Below are 19,768 nucleotides of genomic sequence, written 5' to 3' on the forward strand. Positions count from 1 at the left end.
TCAGCAGTTTAATGCACCACCCAAGCCATGATTCAGGGGGCTTCCTGAAGCCCATACCCATCTCACTCTGTGTCCCTGCTTTCTTCCTTTTTCGGTAGCAGTTCAGTCCGTGCTGACGTTTCACCGTGATCACCAGTGTCCAGTGCTTTTCTAAAGATTGGTCTGACTCCCTTCAAAGATGGCTTGTCTCACCTGATCCATGGCATGACTGGGGAGGGTTAACCTTTGCACTCATCTTCAGAAAGCTATCATGGAACCCCCACCAAGTAGACCAGCAACAACCCTTACCTCTGAATCAAAAACAACAACAAAACCCACCTAAGTCCATGTAATCACTTAAGCCACACCTCCAAAGGGAGGGAGACTCAAAATGTTTTATGCAGCAACCTATAAGAAACTCATTTTGTGGGATGTTTCACATTCCAGCCCATGGTTTATTCCCTCATATATCCCTGCCAGTAATATCAACCAGATGTGGCAAAGAAGTCTGTGCAGAATTGTAAAAATTACAAGCACATTCTGTAATTCCAAAGCATTGTAAAGTCACAGCTTGGTTTTCTTTCTTTCTTTAAAAAAAAAAATAAAGTAAAGTAAAACTTTCCAAGCTGGCAGAACGTTCTCAGCTCAACTATTGCCTGATCGCTTTAGAGTCGTTCTGCTGGCCCAAAGGGCTAAAGGATTTGAAAATGTAAAACCCAACTCTATTTTTGATAAATTGTAGGGAATTTAGAAAGGTCTATACTTGAAAACATGCATTTAAGTCTATAAATTTCTCTCCTTTAATGCTTCAAGTCTTAATACCCTAGATCTCAGATATGTGCACGTGTTCACATATGCTCATAGGAGCATAAAAGTACAAATACGGAGCCTTGAAAGGCTGTTTTTCTTCCCTTTATTTCACAGGAGGCACATGATAAAGTAGAAAAAAAACATAAAATTGGGGTTCAGAAAGACCAGGGTTTATTCCTAGTGAGTTAAACTCCGCAAGCCTCACTTTCATAATCTGTGTAATAGGCATAAAAATACCTTCCTCACAGGAGGTTCAAAGAACATGGCTTATGCATAAGGTACCTAGCACATAGTAGGTGCTCAAGAAATATCTGAGTCCTTCCCTGCTCCCAAATCTATAAAATAACAGGATCTGTACTAGATTGATGTTTCTCAAAATATGCCCATGGACGACACACACTCAAAGTCACCCAGGGCACCTATTTACAAAGCCAAAGCCCTACGTCCATTCCAGACCTACTGAACTAGAGTTCTGGGGCGCCTGGCCTGGGGATCAGCATTTAACCAGGACCTCAGGGTTTTTTTTCTCTGTGCTCAGTTTGAGAACCACAGTAGCCTTGATCCTTGCTCTGCAAAGTGTGGTCCTAGGTCAGAAGCATCATCTGGAAATAGGTTAGAAAGGCGGACTCTCAGGTCCCGCCCAGAACTCTAGAACCTGAGTCTGCATTTCCACAAGAATCCAGCTACCCAGTTGTATAGTAAAGTTTGAGAAACGCCAGTCTAGGGAACTTTTACTTCCAGCTCTGGAATTCTATGGTATGAGTCTACAAAACAATTCTAAGGATTAACCTTGTAGTCAACTCTGTGGGTAAGACAACAGGCTTCCATGCTCAGCTGGATAAAGCTTAAATGAAGGAGAGGAGAAAGCAACCTTCCATGCCTTTTCTCGTGGCTCCAGTTTAAGGCACTGCAGAGAGAGCACAACTCACATAAAACAGAAACCCCAAGAGTGACATGGCACCCACTATAATCCATTACCTGTCCACACGCAGATTAAAGCTAGGCCTGCCTTCCAGCATGTGATGAAACTTGCAGTTGAGGAAGCGTGCCGTAAAGCAAACCAAAGGCTGGCCTCACCGTAGTGTCAGGGATCGGGGGAGTGGAGAAGGAGGAGGAAGCAGAGCTCCCGTTTGCAGGGACATTTTCCATGAGCGTTAGGTGGCTGTGCCCCTGGAAAAAGTGACCCCATGTCTGCGATGGTGAGGCTGGTCTCGCCATCTATGCCCGGGCCTCTGAAGGCTGAGCCAGCATAGCACAGGCAGCAGGTGTCTGCGCTCCAGCTCCAGGCAGGCAGGCAGGCAGGCAGGCAGGCAGGCAGGCAGTCTCCGAAGCCCCCTCCGCCCTGAGGGAGTGGTTTTCCCATCGTCCTGTTATCACTGCACCACATCAGATCACAACTCTGTTGGAAAACTGAGTAGCATGGTTTTTGTTTTCTGCACGGGTTTTTCACTTTTATAGCACCATTTTACATCAACACAGAGTTTTATGGAGACACATATTGCATGTACTTATGTTTTAAAGTGCAGTGCAGGACTGGAAGACTAAGGTGGCTGCAAAAGAATCTGCCAGCAGCAGAAGGTACTCCCTACAGGTTCAGGGCTCCAGTCATTCAACAGTCAGGGCTCATCTGGGGCCGCAAAGGGATAAAGGAACTAGCAGGGATTGAGCTTCCACCAGCTGCCTGGCCCTGGTTACTAACTCTGACAACGGGAGTATAAAAACTGTGGCTAGACATGGGGGCTCTGGAGGGAGGCAAGCCTGGGCTTGAATTTTGATCCTGCCGGTGACTGGCTCTGTGCCCTGGGCAGGCTGTCTGAATTTCTAGGACTCTTGTTACTTTAGCTCTAAAATGGGGGTAATACAGTATCTAGCCTCCTAAACCTGAGATTGAGGAAGAGAATATATGTACTAGTAGGAACAGTTCACAGAGCACCTGACCCATAGCAAATGTGCAATACACACCTGGGAACTATTATGTGCTAATCTCCCGCCCCCCTCCCCCGCTTCCCCAATTCATATGTCAAAGCCTTTGTCCCCAGTACTTCAGATTGTAACTGTATTTGGAGATCAGGTCTTTAAAGAGGTCATTAAGTTAAAATGCAGCAATAGAGGTGCTGCCCTAAGCCTATATGACTGTCCCTTATGACAAAAGGAAGAAACTCCAGGGGTGAGCGTGAACAGGGGGATAACAAGAAGACTGCCAAGCAAGATGAGGAGAGAGGCCTCAGGAAACCACCCTACCGGCACCTTGATTTTAACCTTCTAGGCCCCGAACGATGAGGAAAAAATAATTCTGTTGTTTAAGCCACAGAGTCTGAGGTGCTCTGTTGGGGCAGCCTGAGCCAACTAAGACAGGGGCTGTGATTATTCTTCCTGTTGTACAGCCAACCCACTGGAGACTGAGGAAGGTGAGGTCCTTGCCCGGGGTCACCAGAGGGTCAGATTAAACCCAGGTCTGCATGGTCCCCAGGTACCTGCTCTTTGCTCTAATATTGGGCTCCCTCAAAGAGGCATTCGCTCACTTTGATGAATGCCGCTTCCAGTTCTGTTGGGGATCTAGGACATTTACACATATGGCTGTGATAAGAGCAGAAAATGGTAAATACAAGGAAGGGTCCGAGTAGGCAGAAATGAGAGTTGGGAGGAAGGTTCACTCATTAGAAGTCCGTTCCCTGGAAACCGCAGCCTTTAACACTCAGGGAGACATGGTTCCACCATGATCAGAGGCCGGGGGCTTGGGCTAAGTTGCGTGGCCCCATTTCATACTGATTTCAGCTGCCTGGGGATTAACTTCCCAAGTCTGCCACTCCGCTGACCGAGGTGAGCGACAGCAGGTTTAACCCCCGTGGCATTTTTAAAAAGCTGTCAAATGCCTCGTAGGACTGAGTAGAGAATAATTGGAGGTGTCCGTCCCACTGCTGCACAACTGCCCTTCCAGCCCCGGGTTTTCCACCACTGCCAAGTATTTAACGAACAATTTGGACCCAAATCCAGGAGAGCTGCGCCAAAAAGACCCCGGTGATCCGCTCGTCCTCAGAGTCAGACTTAAAAAACAGTTGTGAACCACTGTGTCCCTCATCCCCGCCCAAGCTCTCTAAGCTGGTGAGATGCAGAAGGGCTTAATCGCTGTTTTCACCTTGTCTTCTGCTCCTGCTAAAGTATTTCTAGCAACGTTAACTGCTTAACCTCCAAATAGCCAGCAATCCTTCCCTTCCTCTTTCATGTGCAGGTGACAAAGAAAGCTGGAAGGGGATGCACAAAACAATTAATAACCGATAGCCCATGTAATAGATCACGCTCCAGCCCGTCCTCTCTAGATGAGACCACGGAGGCCCAGAGAGGTGAAGTAACATGCCTGAGGCCACACAGCTGTGGGAGGCAGAGCCGCCATGAGGACCAGGAACTTCCCCACCCCAAGTGCAGTGCTTCCCTCAACCCTCTTCTGTTTGGGAGCTTGAATTCTTTGCCAGGTGCTGAAACGTTGAAAGCACAGACGCCAAAGCCCCAGCATACGCACTGCTCCATCAGCCAGCTAGCGAAAGTTAACCGCAGTCATCTCTCCCTAAGCACTCGCTATGTGCTACAAGCTCTGGCAAAGACTGTGCATGGTTATTTCCACTCATCCTCACCGCAACACAGAAGAGTAGCTTCTATGATTGTCTGTTTCACTGATGAGGGACCCGAGACCCAGAGAGGTTAGGGAACTTGCCCAGTCTCGCAGCACATAATTGGCAGCCCCTTAACCCTTTCACTTTACTGCCCTCTCTTATGCTCAGCTCTTGGTCAGGAGCCGGTAGCGAACCTGCAAGGGCAGAAGCACAGTCCCCACACTTGAGAACATTATGATCTAAATCAGGATGGGAGGGAGCTAATGAGTGCCTGAGGCAGGACCAAGACCCTGCTGGTCATGCAGTGTTACCTGAATCCCAGGGCAATCCCATGCTCTCTCATTCCATGGCCAGAGATGCACTAATATACACAGGAGTCAACGGATCAGGTGGCGCTGTGTTGGGGAGGGGAAGCCAGCCAAGGCCTCTCAGAGGGCCTGGGATTTATGACAGTTCCACCCATTATCAATCCTTTGTAGCCTAACTTTGGCTCTCCACGGTGGTCAGCATGGCAGTGTGGCCCAGTGGAAGACTGAAGGGCTTTGCAGCGACACAGGCACTCATTCAAGTCCTCATTCCATTGTATCTGGTTGTAGCAATTTAGGGAATATAGGAATATGAGCTTTGGAAATAGATTTAATAATGATTCTCTTTGCAGGACTGGTGTGAATGTTAAGTCTCGGCATTGAGGCAGAGTGCCCAGTGTAGCACTGATTCTTAGAAATATGGGCTATATGGGAAAGTAATTTAAACTCTGAGCTCTAGTTTTCTCATCTATGAAATGGGAGTATGGAGGCAGGAGCTGATTCTAGTCGAGAAAAGCACAGAGTCGGGGTCAGATTACCTAGATTTGATTCCTGGTTCTGTCACTAAGGAGTTGTATGATATTGGGCAATTTCTTTAACCTCTTGAGCATGAGTTTCACATCTATGAAATGGTAATAATCATAGTACCGACCCTACAGGGTTGTTAGGAGTCTCAGATGAGTGAGCTGTAAAGTGCTCAGAGCAGCCCCTGGCATTCCATGTGCTTGCTGCGATTATTATCGTGAAGAGTTGTAGTGAGGGGCCGGAGCCCTCAACTGAAGCCTGGGGAACCGCACAGAGTAGATATTCAGCAAACTTGTAGGTGTCTGTTGATTTCCAGTGTGCATCCCTACCCCTGTCTTCTGTAACAGAATCATTCCTTCCTCCAAGAAACCTATTCCCAGGCCCTGCACACTCTCCTCCCCAAACAAGGTGACCCAGACATCTTCACCCAGAGCACAGCACCTCATTGCAACATGGACATGTGACCAAGTTAAGCAATCTGCAGGACTACTCCCCCCGGGCACCCTCCCCACCCCAGGCATAGGTGAGGCCCCTCGGAGTCTTCTGCTTTGGGCTGCCATCATGTGTGCTGTTCCAAGGGATGGGGAGAGGGAGGTGAAGTCCAATGACATCAACGAGCCCCTGGGTCCAGTTGTTCCTAAAGCCCCCCTGACACCCCCGCAACTACCAGTGGACTCCTCAGGCATATGAACTAATATATTTCCTCCGTGGGTTAGACTAACTTTAGTCGCATTTCTGTCACTTACTAGTTAGTATTACTGTTATAATAGCAAAGGTTCTCAATAGAGATTATTTCTCTTTACTATCAACACTCAAAACATGTTTAATTACATGTCCATAGCCTTTCCAAAAGTTTTTTTTTAAAACATTGAAAGCAGTTTTTGTCTATAGATCTAATAAGAAAGGGTGCGTCCGGATTGCGTCACATCTCACATGCACACAGAAGGGACAGCCACACAGTACCCACGTTTAGCATCCCCCGAAAATGGCTATTGAGAGGCAGTGCTCTTTTAAAACAGAGCCAGTGGCATATGTATCCGCACTCATGATTGCACATTTATTGATTTATAATTTGTACCCTGCTTACTTCCAAAAAGGCCCTGGAGTGGCTGACAAAATAAGACAAAGACACAATAGGGCCATTAAGAAAAATCAAAGATCAAGCCCAGAGAGAAAACGGGATTGCTGATTATAGCCCAAACCCAGGTTAATATAGCTGCTTCAATGAAAAATAATTTATTTAGCTCTTAGCTTTCTGGCAGCCATTCAGAATGTGTCATGACGGGCACAGAGAACTGGGCATCCTTCATGTCCCCAGTTCAATACCCACGGCCGATGTCAGGCTGGAACAAGCACCGAGACAAGCCTACTGAATACATGAGTGAGTGCGGGAGTGAATGGCAGCTAAAAGCACCAGAGCTCCCTGAGAGCACCGTTTATAGCCTTCGGCCTGTACCACTCATCTGTCCACCCCCCATTCAGGAGTGCCACTCTCGGCCTGGTCGGGATCTGGAGCAGGATGGATACCGAAGTGAGTCAGACATCATCCCTGCCTTCCTGGGGCGGCTCTCTGGCTTGAAGAAAAAGCTCAGGGCAATGTCTGTCAGTGTTCATAGCAACCTCTAGTTTCTTCACGGCTCCCCGAGAAACAAGGTCAGAAACCGAGGCTGGGAAAATGGGAGTTGTAGGAGGAACAATAGTTATCTTGGTGATTATACTCAGACAGCACTTTAACCCTAGAAAACACACACACACACACACACACACACCATTACTTCGTTGGATACTTACAGCTCCTGGTGAGGTAGGTAGAAGAGGAGGGTGTGTCTCCTTTTTCCTGATGAGCATACTTAGACACAGAAGGGAAAGTGACTCTCCCAACCTCTCTCAGAAAGTGGCAGTTAGGACAGTACCCTGGGCTGTCCCACACCCCTTGCTGCCTGCCGGGGTGTGGCCCCCAGGAGCTCAGAAACAAGTTATCATCGCCCAGAATGCCTCCTCTGCCCGGATCAAGACCAGCCCTGCACAATATGGGCATCACCTGACGGTGTGGAGATTACAGGTCCCGTGAGCAAGATACCAGCCCCGACATCCTGCAGTTACTAGAACACTCAGGTCCCACTCGCTCAAAGCCTCCCAGCAGCCCCAGCCCCAAGCACCTCTGTATACCTAGAAAGTGATGCTGAGATCACAGCTGAGTGGCTGATAGTCCGCACTATTTAGCTAGGGCAGGTGGATAAGGCACGATGCGGTGCTGGGTGGAGAGATGGCTATCAGGGGAGCCTTTCAGGGAAGAACTACGCCGAGGAGAGGAAATTCAAAATCAGGGTGATTTTGCTGTGTGTCCACTTGGTATTGCTTATTCAGTCCTGCTAGACACACATTGCACTTGGTCCACCCTCACGCCCATAAAAGTGGATGCGGAGTTGAAGAGTAGAAAGAGAGGCATAACCTGCCCCACATTTAGCAAAGTCGGCCAAGTGGACTGAGCGAGGGAAATGGAATACACAGCAGGAGATACCACACCAGCCAAAGCTTGTTCTTGTCCCAACAAAGAGCCCTTTAAAATACATTTATGTATATAGTCTTGCTGTGCGTAACATGTAGATAGAGATAGAGATAGAGATTCCTAACTCAGAACTCATTCTTAAGTGCACACACCAACATGTGTTTCGTATTTCCCAATTTATCCCGGAAACTATATGCATTGTTTGACTGCACAAGTAGGTATTAAACACACAGCCATTGCAAATGGGAATGGTGGCCACCACTCTGGCACCTCCCCAGTAAAGTTAGAGTCTCCCCGGCCAGGCTGTAAATTTCACTGCCTGCCTGCTAAGCAGCCAGACATGGCGCAGCTCCATTCAGACAGGCAAGCCCTGGGCAACCCGGTTCACCCCATAACATGCCCTAGTCAATGCCAGCAGAACTTTCAGCTCAAAGCCATGGGGCTGTTCACTGCCAGTAATTAGCACCTGCCTCACACCCACTGCACGTGAATCACAATCCCCTTCTTGATGTGTATCTCTGGCTCCTGAGCTTCCAAACTCACACTGAACAAATGCACAGAGGCATCTCCAACTCTTCCCTCCTCAGGATATCCTGGACCATTCCAGAAGACAAAGCAAAACTCAAGGTGTTTCTTTTCCCAGAAAATCACAGGCCTCCAGACCCAGGGCCCGGCCCTCCGACTGGCAATGGTGGGAAGCAGGCAGCAGGCAGCAGGCAGGATTGGTCTAACCAGCAAGGTGGTGACATTGAAATGCTTAGTCCAAACCCATGCCCCTTGGGACACTACCACTGCTGCCTGCCCCCACTGACCACATAGGCCACCAACCTCTGAAGGAAGGGGGCAAGGAAATCGGGCCTGGAGGGGACTGTGGGCACAGCACACAGATACTCTGCTCCAAGTCTCCCTCAGTGAGGCCTAATCACCAAGTTCCGCGCAGCCTGGGGCTCCACACATGAAGGCAGCCACATTCTCCACATAACCAAAGCCAGGCAAGAGAACACAGTTCCACTCTACTCACAGTCTGGTGAGCTTCGGTGTGCTCTGGAAAAGCAGTTCTGGAAGGACTTGGAGCTTATTCTTGTTCAGACGCCTAAAGAGGAAAAAAAGAATGAAAGCATATCAAGGGGGCATTAAATTGGATCAAATGTGTTATTCACAGACATTACTTCAATCAATCAATCAATCAATCAATCAATCAATCAATAGGTATTAGGAGACTTTCTAGATCAGTGGATGTGGGATGCTCAGCATGTGTAAGGCAAACTCCACCTTGCGGAGCTTGTGGTCAATCAAGTTGGAGATATAAGGCAAAGGTCCTTGGTAAGCAAGGACAGAGCATGCGTCCTGCCCCTCCCCATCACAAGCTTAGGAGAGACACCACTAATGGATCACAACATTCTTTCCCACGGACCCCAGACAAGCCTCTTGAATTTTTCTCACCACATGCTCCAGATAGCTATAGCCAAGTGACGGAACTGGCGTGTGAAATGGGTCCCTAAAAAGAAATAACATAACAGAAAATATTCCAGATCCTAAGTGGTGAGGGGGGAGGGATAGAATGCAGTTGCTATAGGAACAGTGAAGAGGGTGAGGAAGATCATCATGGATTCAGGGGCCCAAGGGAATCCCTGCCAGCCTGGCTCTTTGGACCAGAGCAAGGCAGGGCTGCATTTGACTTTTGTGGGACCCTGGGCACTTTTGCCTTTGTGGGCATCTTCCTCCATAAACAAACAAACAAACAAACAAACAAATCCTATATAATAAAGAGCTAATATGCAAATGGTCATCACGCCCTCAAGCTGTCACACCATAAAGGCTCTTACCAGGGGATTGAGCCCACAACCTGGGCATGTGCCCCTACTGGGAATTGAACCTGCGACCTCTCACTATGTGGAATGACAATCAACTGAACCACACTGATCAGGGCAAGGTTGTAGAAAGTCTTAATGACACAGTGTATACATAGTGGCTAGCAGGCATTAGCAATCAAAATGGGGCTTATGGAGTCCTAACTGCATGTCAGATGCTACGCTGCATGCTGGATGTGCAGGATCATGGGCAGCAGAGCTCAGAAGTAGGCGTCATTATTATCCGCATCTCATTGATAAGATCTGAGGCCTAGAGAAGCTGAGCACATTCCAGAAGGCCAGTGCTCAGCAGTGGTGGAGGCGGGATTTGGACAAGGTGGTCTGCCTCCAGCGCCCTGGTTCTGAACCACTTAGCAAACACAGCTGTCTTCCCCTTTCCTTTTTGTTCTCCCCCCCCCCCCCCCCGCTCCCCGCCCCGCCATTTATCCAGGGTTGCCACCTCTTCCATCCCAGCCTGGGCATCCATCCACCCTGAGTGCATTTCCCTCCCTGAACAGGACTCTCTCGCAGGGAGGTCCCTAAGGCCAGAATTGGGTCTCTGTGTGGCTTCCTCTGAAACCACCCTCTATTGTTACAGCCACACGAAGCCTGGTGAGAGTTACACTCAGGCAACCAAAACGCCAGTCTAGGCAAAAATCCTAAAATCCAGCCCACTGCTGCCTGTGTGCTAAAAGCTCAAAACCAGAGTTGAAGCTAAAAATAAAACCAGCTTGGCTCTAGGAAGGGAAGGAATCATTTTCAGTTCTTTGCCGGTATTTGTGGCTGGACAAAAATAAAAACACAACCAAATTTAGCCATTTGTGCTCTGCCTGCCTCTTCGTAAACCCTGAATGAGGAGTCCAGGGTGGCAGGGCGGACGGGCTGGGCTGGGCTCTTCTCCCCAGAGCCTCAGGGTCTTTCCACTTCGGTGTGGGCGGGCCGCATGCAGGTTCTCCATATCATAAAGAGTTCCACACCCCTTTTCATTTGTAGTTAATTCGAGAAGTAAGTCATATTTACTCAGTGAACCGAGCTGGCCTGAAAGGTCTTCCTTGAAGAGCTGATGAAGGCTCCCAGCTGTCTAAGGTACACTTCTCGCGTGGCTGCTCTAAGAACAGCTCCTGAACAGGGAACTGAACAGAATGGAGAATGCCTTTCTCCCGAGAGGGACAGGTGATCACTGGGCTGCCAACAGTGGCTTTTGGCCATGGCGCCTTCCATCACCACTCAAGCCATCGACTCCTCTGTCACCCTGGGCCCAGAGGTGGACTTCTCCTGCCGTAGTTCAAGCTGGAAATAAACTCATGATGCCTGGATGGAGGAGAGAACTGAAGGGGACCGGTATAAGGACAGACCTCAGGAGGTCAGGAGAGGGGCCACAGGCCAGGTCAGTGATGGGATAAAGCCCATCTTCCTCAGCTTTCTTGCTGGAACAATGGGGAGCACCAACGTCAAAAACCCACTGGCTGCTAGTTGCAAGGTCACTGCTTTTCAGCCTGAACTGGGAAGCTTCAATAAACAAAGCCTTGTGTTTGCAGTACTGCTGATGACCTTCCTGGAGGTGCCTGGGTGTAAGATCTAATTAGAGGTTTATGCCACTAATTAGGTTTGTTGAATTCATTCACTTATTTATCTATTCAACCATCCAACCATTAATTTATCCATTTAACCAGCTGCTATCTGTCCATCCATCCATACATCCACTCACCCACCCACTTATCCAACCATTCATTTATCTATCCATCTAATATCCATCCATCTCTGCAGTCATTTTTCAATATAAATGTATAAGAGTAATATAATTTAGCCCCTTCCAACATCTGCATGAATAAAATGCAGATGAATAAGAATGTCAGATGGCAGTGGAGAAGACAGACATGAAAACAAGAAGTTACACCATGATCCTGTTGGGAAAGTTATTGTGGGAGCACAGAGGAAGGGCGGCTAACCCAGACCTGAGTGAAGGAAGGCTTCTCGAAGATAGTGGTTTAGAGTTTACTTATGAAGCATGATTGTGACTCTTCAGGAGGAAAGAAAGAAGGTTCTAGACCTCAAGGGCAGTATGTGCATGGCATGGAGGGCTAGGAGACTGAGGAGCATTCGGGGAGCAGGCCCGCATTACTGGAATAGCAGGTGACTTGAGAAACACAGGGATGCAGCTGTAGAGCTAGACAATGGTCACATCACGAGGGCACCTGTGGGTCATGACAAAGGATCTGGGCTTGGCTGTTTACTGAGAGCCATAGAAAAGGGGTGAGCAAGGGAATGACAATCTGGTTTGGATTTTAGAAAGTTCTCTTGCGTAGCAGTAAGCCTGTTTTGAAAGAGGGTGAAAGTGGAAGCAAGGAGACCAGTCAAGAGAGCTCTTGAGTAATCACTGTGGCTGTGTGAGGACCTGGTTAGGATGAGAGTGGTATTGGAGTTCAGGAGATATACATGATGCATAATCAACAGGGTTTTGTGACAGAATGCACATGAGGGTTGAGGGAGTTACAGAACTGGAGGTGCTAAAAGTGACCCCTGGGGCTTCTGCTTGGGTAAACTGATCAATTGAAATTACCTATCCCTGCTGAAAGAAACAGAGAAGGGAGGACTACCATGCAGAAGAGTCAAGATTTTTATGTCACAGGAGTCTCTCAAATATGTTCTGACAACTAATAGCAGTAGCTAGTAATAACACTAAGACCATGAGCCAGGCATTTTTATTCACTTTACCACCTTAATTAATTCCCCACAGAAACACTCTGAGCTAGTACTCTTAGTCACCCCATAATCAGGAAACAGAGGCCTAAGAAGGTTAAGGTACTTGCCCAAAGTCAAACTTGACTGAAATGGTGGTGATGGGATTTGAACCCAGACACCTGATACTAAATCTGTGCTCTTAACTACTATGGATAATGATGATATTTGAGTTAACCCTATACACTGTCTCAATTTATGACCCAATTGTGGGTCTCATCTTCCCATTATGTTCTTAAGGTCCTTGAGAGTGGGAAATACGTCTACAATCTGCTTGGTGTCCCAACTTCAACTGACACAGCCCTCGCCAAGCAAAGGGGCCTTGCTTCAATAAGGACCCACTGAATGTCATGAATAAATCATAAAGTAGAAGGGAGCCTGAAGAGTCAATACCCTTCCTGGGCTAGGTGAGGGGAGCCACCTGCTTGGAGATGCATAGGACTCCCACAGGGCCCACGTGCTTGAGTCTGTCTGCAACCTCCAGAATCTTCTTAGAGAACGGGCTTCCAGACTCATCGGCCTTACTGAAAGGCCAGGTATGAAGAGGACAGGGCTCAATGCTTCTCCTCACTAGGTTAGGGCAGGGTGAGAGGCTTCCAGAATAGAAAGAGACATGGTATGTCAGCAGCAGGCCAAGCACCACAACACGGCAAATCCCTTCCTTTTCTCTAGGGCCTGAGGGAAAGAGAAAGTCAAAGTGTGCTGATGCCCCAAAGTCACCAGAATTGTTTGCTTTAGTAATGAAATCAATTGGGTCTTCTTCGCTAGGAACTCTCCTAGGCAGCCTGAATGACTTCCTGGTCTACTGGTACTTTCAGAAACACCAACCCGTCTAAGCAACGAGGGCCAAGTTGACTTTGTTATTCAGAGTAGAAACTCTGCCCTCCCCCCAACCCCCACATGGGGGAATGAAGAGGCCCCAGGCTTCCTGTGAGCTGGGACTCCAGATGGGAAAGCCCAGGGATGATGGTAGGGTCCAGGACAAAGGCAGAACCAAACTGCAGAGGCCTCAAATCCCAGCTCAGAGGTGGTGCCATCATCCGTGAGGATGTACAGTTGTCACATCTGGGGAACTCTGTGAGCAGAGAACCCTAATTTGGGGCTGTTTCCACAGTTGCTTGCCTTAGCACCTGACAGCCTCATATTTTCTTGGTTTCCACACCAGTCAGACAAATCAAAATCAGGTTATTCTCTTGCTATGAAAATTTTCATAATGCAAATGGGATGTAACCTGATCAGTCTAGTAAGAAACCTGATTTGTGATGCTTGTTGGTTTTCACCACTGTGGGCCTCGGAAACAGTCCCCACATGTGTGAGAAGAACGCCTATGTGCCGCCACACCCATGACCACTTTAGTTGGGTGACTGGCTCTTCTGTGCCGTTAGGATTTCCTTTTTAAATTTTTATTTTTATTTTTTGATAGTAGTTTTATTGAGATCTAATGGGGTTTCTTTTTAATAGCACCAAGCCACAATTTATTTTGATGGTTTGGGAACAAGTTAAGTCTTGTCTTTCACGGAATTCAGCATTTGCTCCATGACATTTAGGTTGGCTTATGCCAATTCTAAAAATCTGTTATTTTTAATTAGTAACTTAAAAATGTCCTAATAGCAATTAAAAACCTTTATTTTTGACATTTCTGTAGGAGAAATAACTTTGATGTCATGGTCTAAAACTCCTGCCCCTATGCAGTTTTTTCCTCATTGAAGTTGTTTAAGAGAATCCTTTTTAAAAATAAGTTAAAGTTTATTTTAGAAACACAATTATTATGTAATAGCAAAACAGTATCTCATTAGATACCTGACAGGGCTGAATGGTTTAACCTCTGCAATGAGCTTTTTGTGTTTCTCAAAGACTCAATAAATGGTAGCTGTTGCAGCTGCTATCATCATCATCATCATCATCATCATCATCATCATCATCATCATCATCATCCCTAGATGCTCCAGGAGGTCAGAAATACTGGAGATTTATTCCTCCTTCATAGATGACTGTGCTGGTCAGCAAGACTATTGGCAGTAACAAATGAACTCCAAAATCTCCATCAGGTTAACACAGATTCTACACTCACATAAAACACTCGCTCCATCTGGTAAGATGCTGTAGAGAACTTGTGATCTCCAAGGCCAAAGTGCCTGAGGAAGAGATGGAGGAAGAAGCCACACCAGCTCTTAACTTCCATGACCTAGTAGTGATGCATGTCACTTCTGCTCTCTGTGTATTGGCTAGAACTATTCACATGGCCAAGCCTAACTGCAAAGGAAGATGGGAAATCCACAGGGACACTTGAATATTTGGTGTGAACTATCATAATAACCTACTTGCTTTAGCATCAAAGCAATAATTTTGATCTTTTTGTTTCTTCCTTTCGTCTGTTTTTCTGTCAATATAGGGCACATATGATGTGCTAAGTGCTGTGTGAGATGCTTTATACATTATCTCAATTTACCCTAAAGAGACTCTTGAAGTAAAGATTGTTATTGTCATTATTTTACATTATGTACGTAAGGCACAGAGAAGGTATGAAACTTGTCTGAAGTCACACAGCTAATAGATAAGGTTTAGATAGAGCTCTCTCTGACACCAAAATATGTGCTTTGAACATCTTCATCATTCTTCTTCCTTAACCTGGTTGACTGGGAGGCCTCGCTTCAATTCTAGGAGAAAGACAAGCAACGACAAATATTTGCCCATTTTATAGCTGAAGAAACTGAGTTAAAGCAGACTAGAAAACTGAATCTGTGCCCCTTCTCCTTACTATCCAAAGCCCATTTAATGGTTTCAGAAGAAGGCTCTGAAAGCCCCTGGAAATCACTGTCCCCAGGGCAGGAGGAGGAATCCTGAACCCTCTCTTAAGAACATTTACCTCTCCAACCTAAAGGGTCTGTCCATGCAAAACTTCACCAAGGGTATTCTCAGTCCCAGCCAGCCCCTGCAGGTGACTTTGTTCCTAGCTGTATATACATAGTTCTAGAGAGCTCCGGGGCTTGCCAGGGATCTCACTTCGCTGGGATCCAACACAGGATCAGGCATGAAAAGAAAACAAACACAAAGACCTCTAAACAACCCTTTTGAACTTTCCCGCACCTCACATTGGACCAATTTTCCTCCAATTACACGGTTGTTAAGGGGAATGCAGAGCAGACCAGTGGCCCAAGCCTGCCTTGCCTCTGACCCCTGTCCCAGCTGCTGCTCTATGCCCAAACATGATCCAGAAGACCTTGATTTCTAGGAGGAGAGCAGGGGGTGTGGGGAAGAGGGGCAGGGGTCCTGTCTGGGCAGCTGCAGCAGGACGCTACTGGCTTTGTAGGGAATGAGTCAAGGGCCCTGCGTGTCCTCTTGTTCCAGGACACAAGCCCTAAGTCATTTTTTCCTAAAACAACGTAGGAACCCCAGGGGCTGTGACCAACAGGCTAATTTATCTAGGACTAAAGTCTGAGCAGGGGTCTCTAGGGATCCCCCATTGGATTGTACATGGAACTACATTAGTACACCGAGAGCTCAGACTTCAGGAAAACATGTCTACCGTGGGAGAAAACACATTTTTATGCATGTGTGTGAATGCACAGACACACGCAACATGCACGGCAAACATAATGCACATGCAACTTAACAGAGTCATGCGCGTCCTTCAGAGCTGGCCAGATGCATTCCAGACAGCCGACCACTTGGCTGTGGCAAAGCTCAGATCCCCATGTGATCTCTTCACCCCACATTTTATAATGGGGCCAACAGGGCAGGCAGCTGCCCAGACTCAAGAGTCAGGCCTCTGTCTTTCCTGGACCTTTTCTGAGGTAACCTCATCTTGCATCTCTCTCTGCCTCAGGGTTGTGCACATACTCCTCCCTTCTCTGGGAATTCTCTTTATCCTACTGCCAGGGTGGCAGCTGCAGAGGTGTTAAGATGAACGTATTTTGAAGGTAGAGCTTATGGGATTTGATGATGGACTGGAGGTGAGGTATGAGAAAGAGGGGTATTAAGAGTTGATGCTGCTTAGGAATGAAACTTTGGAATGATTGTCACTGGAGATGGAGGAGGACTGTGGGTAGAGCAGGTTTCCGGGGACACGTTATATTTGATATGCCTCTAAACACCCAAAAGTAGAGACCTCATAGACAATTGGATAGGCAAATCTGGACTTCAGGGATATGACCAAGATAGAGATGTAGATGGTATTTACGAACCTGGATGTGGACATCATGGGAGATGAAAAAAAGAAGGGAAGAGGAATAAGGACTGAGTCCTGGGCTGCACTAGAGACTAGAGGTTGGAGGAAGCAGTTGTCAGTATGGTAGGAGGAGAAGCAAGAGAGAGTAGAGGTATGGGAGTCAAGTGAGAAAGGCCCCGAGGGGAAAGGGAGTGGTTGGTTATTGAATGCTGTGATGAGGATGGCACTGGATCTAGCAATGTGGAGTTCATTTATGACCCGGGAAGAGTAGCCTCGTACAGAGGTAGACCTGAGCTATTAAATGGAGTGGTGCAAGGAAGAGTGGGAGGAGAAGATCAAGGGAAAATAATAATTTTGAAGGGTTTTGTTGATAGCCAGCAGGGAATATGGGGTCAAAAAAGGCTCTGTTGTTTTTCTTTTTTAAGATAAGGGAAATTGCAACATGCTGATATGCTGAAAAGAGGGATCCGGAAAACAGGAAAACATTTAGAGTGAGGCTCATGAATAGGTGACGGGAAATTCCAGTGCACAGGAATGGCAATGACCTCTGAGAAGGCCAAAGACAGATCATCTGTGGGAACAGCAGGAGAGGTAGAGGCTAGGGGACAGTGTGTGGCAGATGTGTTTGTGGGGGTCTGTGGAAGTCTCTTCTGACCACTTCTACTGTCTCAGTGAGAAAGGAAGCAAGATCCTCAGGAGAGACTGAGGGCGGTGAATGAGGTGTTTGATGATTGTGGAGAGAAAGTGAAAAATAGTTGTCTTGGAAAGAGGAGGAGAGAAAACTAACTGGAAAGGCTGGAGGGCTGGCAGGAGGCACCAAGTCACATTTGAAGGTAGTGATCGTGAGATTCGTCCACATAAGTATGTGTTTATTCTCCAGCCACATCAAGGTTGCCTTGGTGACAGGGTGCAAACAACCCATGATTGAATGCACCAGGATTAGGGCTTCTCCAGTTAAGCATGATGGAGGAAGATAGGGACAAGGAAGTTGAGGGAATGTAGTATTTGTGAAAAAGGGCCATGGAATCTATGTTGGTTAAGAAAGTAAGGGAGGCCCAGCCAGCATGGCTCAGTGGTTGAGCATCAACCTATGAACCAAGAGGTCATGGTTCAATTCCTGGTTAGGGCACATGCCCGGGTTTCGGGCTCAATCCCCAGTAGAGGACGTGCAGGAGGCAGCTAATCAATGATTCTCTCTCATCATTGATGTTTCTCTCTCTCTCTCCCTCTCCTTTCCTCTCTGACATCAGTAAAAATATATTTTAAAAAAGAAAGTAAGGGAGATTGCTATGGTCTGAATGTCCGTGTCCCCCTAAAGTTGTACCAGGTATATTGAAATCCTAACCACCAAGTGATGGTAGTAAAAGGTGGGACCATGGGGAGCTGATTAGGACATGAGAGCAAAACTCTCATGAACAGTGCCTTTATAAAATAGGCTCCAGAGAGCTCACTTGCCCCTTTTTCCTGGTCTTGGATTTCCCAACGGGTGAAAAATAAATTTCTGTTGTTTATAAGCTACCAACTCTGGTATTTTGTTAAAGAACCCAGAACAGACGAAAACAGAGGTAATGAGGTGGACTGGGGCTGGGCTATGTGTAAAACAAAGCACCTCTCTGAGCCTTTGGTTCCTATGGAAATAAAAAAGAATAAGTGGGTTGGGTGAGCTGATCCCTAAGATCTCTATTCTGTTCTCCTTATTCTGAGAGTTGGATAGGATACTTGGATTCTACATGAGCTCTACATGAGCTGTGTCCTTAAGGTTTAACCTCTCCATGTTTTGGTTTCTTCGTGGTTTCTTTGTGTGAAAAACAGGAATAATGACACCTACTAGAACATCCATTCAAATGTGAAGTACTGTGAGAAGAGGGATTTTTGTTTGTTTTGTTCACTGCAACTGAGAGCTTAGAATAGTTTCTAGTATCTAGAATGTGCTCAATCGATATTTGCTGGTTGGTTGGTTGAATGAATAAAGAAGTGAATACCTACTTCACCTATCCCATAGAATTACTGAGCAGAAGTGAATACCTACTTCACCTATCCCATAGAATTACTAAGCAACAAATGAGGTGAAGATGGTAAACTTGGTGAAAAGCTTAGTCTATATAAGTTGCTGTGCAATGCTGTCCAAGCACCAAGGTGCTGGCTGCTTCACTTCTGGCCATTAAAGCCAGGGACGACCCAGAGTATTGCAATCGGGTTACTGGAGGGATGCAATGGCAACAGTCAGGATTAAACACGCTGCCACAGTGCTTGATAGAGGTCCTGAGAGTATGGGGCACGAGGCACACACCAGCTGACTTGTACAGGAAATGAGGGGAATGCAGGGACAGCTTCTAAACTGAAGGAAGACAGAGAGAGGGTGAGGTCCCTATACCACACGGGGCATTAGAATGAGGTTTCCATATCAGCAACATGGGGGGGGTGATAAAAGGATGCCCCCAAAGGCTAACTCTTTCATGTCTGTGCTGCCTGGGAACCAACACAGGAGAGCTAAGTTGGGGGAGGGAGAGGATTGAGAATTCCTTATAAGTTAGTATTGTTCCACAAAAGCCCAGTCCATGCAGACACAGAGCATGCCTTGAGCAGCCTATGGTTAATGTCCAATCACTTCTGCTAGGAATTAAGAGAAAAATACTGTAGGCAACTGGATTTTTCACACTTACAGTCCCCCAAGCAGTGCACCAAAGCTGGTTCTGGAGTGGAAGGCATGCGCACAGCCCACCACAGACTTGCCATGTTCTCTAGGCCCCTCATCTGAGTCTCTAACCTTCTGACCCCACAGGTAGGAAAGTGACAGATGCAAATTGAAGGAGAAATCCTCTAGCTGGTAGATGTCATGGAGGGCAGGTGTGACTCAGCACAACGTTCCTGGAAGTGTACTGTTTAAAATGATCCTGTTTGAACCCACTGGCCTTTCCTTTTGTTTTGAGAAAGTTCAAAGTAAAAAAGAAGAAAGAAAAAGTCCTGACAGCAAAAAGATTCAAACATTCCTAGCCTGTGAATGACAAATTCCCCTTTCATTTCTGTTCTAAACACTTGCACTCAGCAAGCTCTGTTAATGATGGCGCGCTTCTCCGGGTGTTTATCTAGGTATCTAGATATATGTCTACATATCTAGCAACAAAAGATCTTTTAAGCCTTCTCAGGCATGAGCCAAGGAATGTAGACTAATTATCTGTGACCAATTCTCATCTAGAACTAATTAGAATTTTACTTTCTCATAGCATTTCCTTCCTGGTTCAAGTCCAAGTTTTTTCTTCTTATTTTTTTTTTTC

The 19,768-nt window shown here is 46.8% G+C and overlaps 1 protein-coding gene across 1 annotated transcript in view; it reads right to left on the reverse strand.

Annotated features, from left to right (window-relative positions):
- The window catches only part of SLIT3 (slit guidance ligand 3), a 526,414-nt gene that overhangs the window by 423,943 nt on the left and 82,703 nt on the right, over nt 1-19,768 (reverse strand). The window contains exon 4 of the mRNA XM_008147633.3: nt 8,758-8,829. Coding sequence (XP_008145855.2) covers nt 8,758-8,829 — 72 coding nt within the window. The remainder of the gene's footprint in view (nt 1-8,757; nt 8,830-19,768) is intronic.

Source organism: Eptesicus fuscus, chromosome 6, assembly GCF_027574615.1.
Source record: "Eptesicus fuscus isolate TK198812 chromosome 6, DD_ASM_mEF_20220401, whole genome shotgun sequence".
In the NCBI taxonomy this organism is placed as follows: domain Eukaryota; kingdom Metazoa; phylum Chordata; class Mammalia; order Chiroptera; family Vespertilionidae; genus Eptesicus; species Eptesicus fuscus.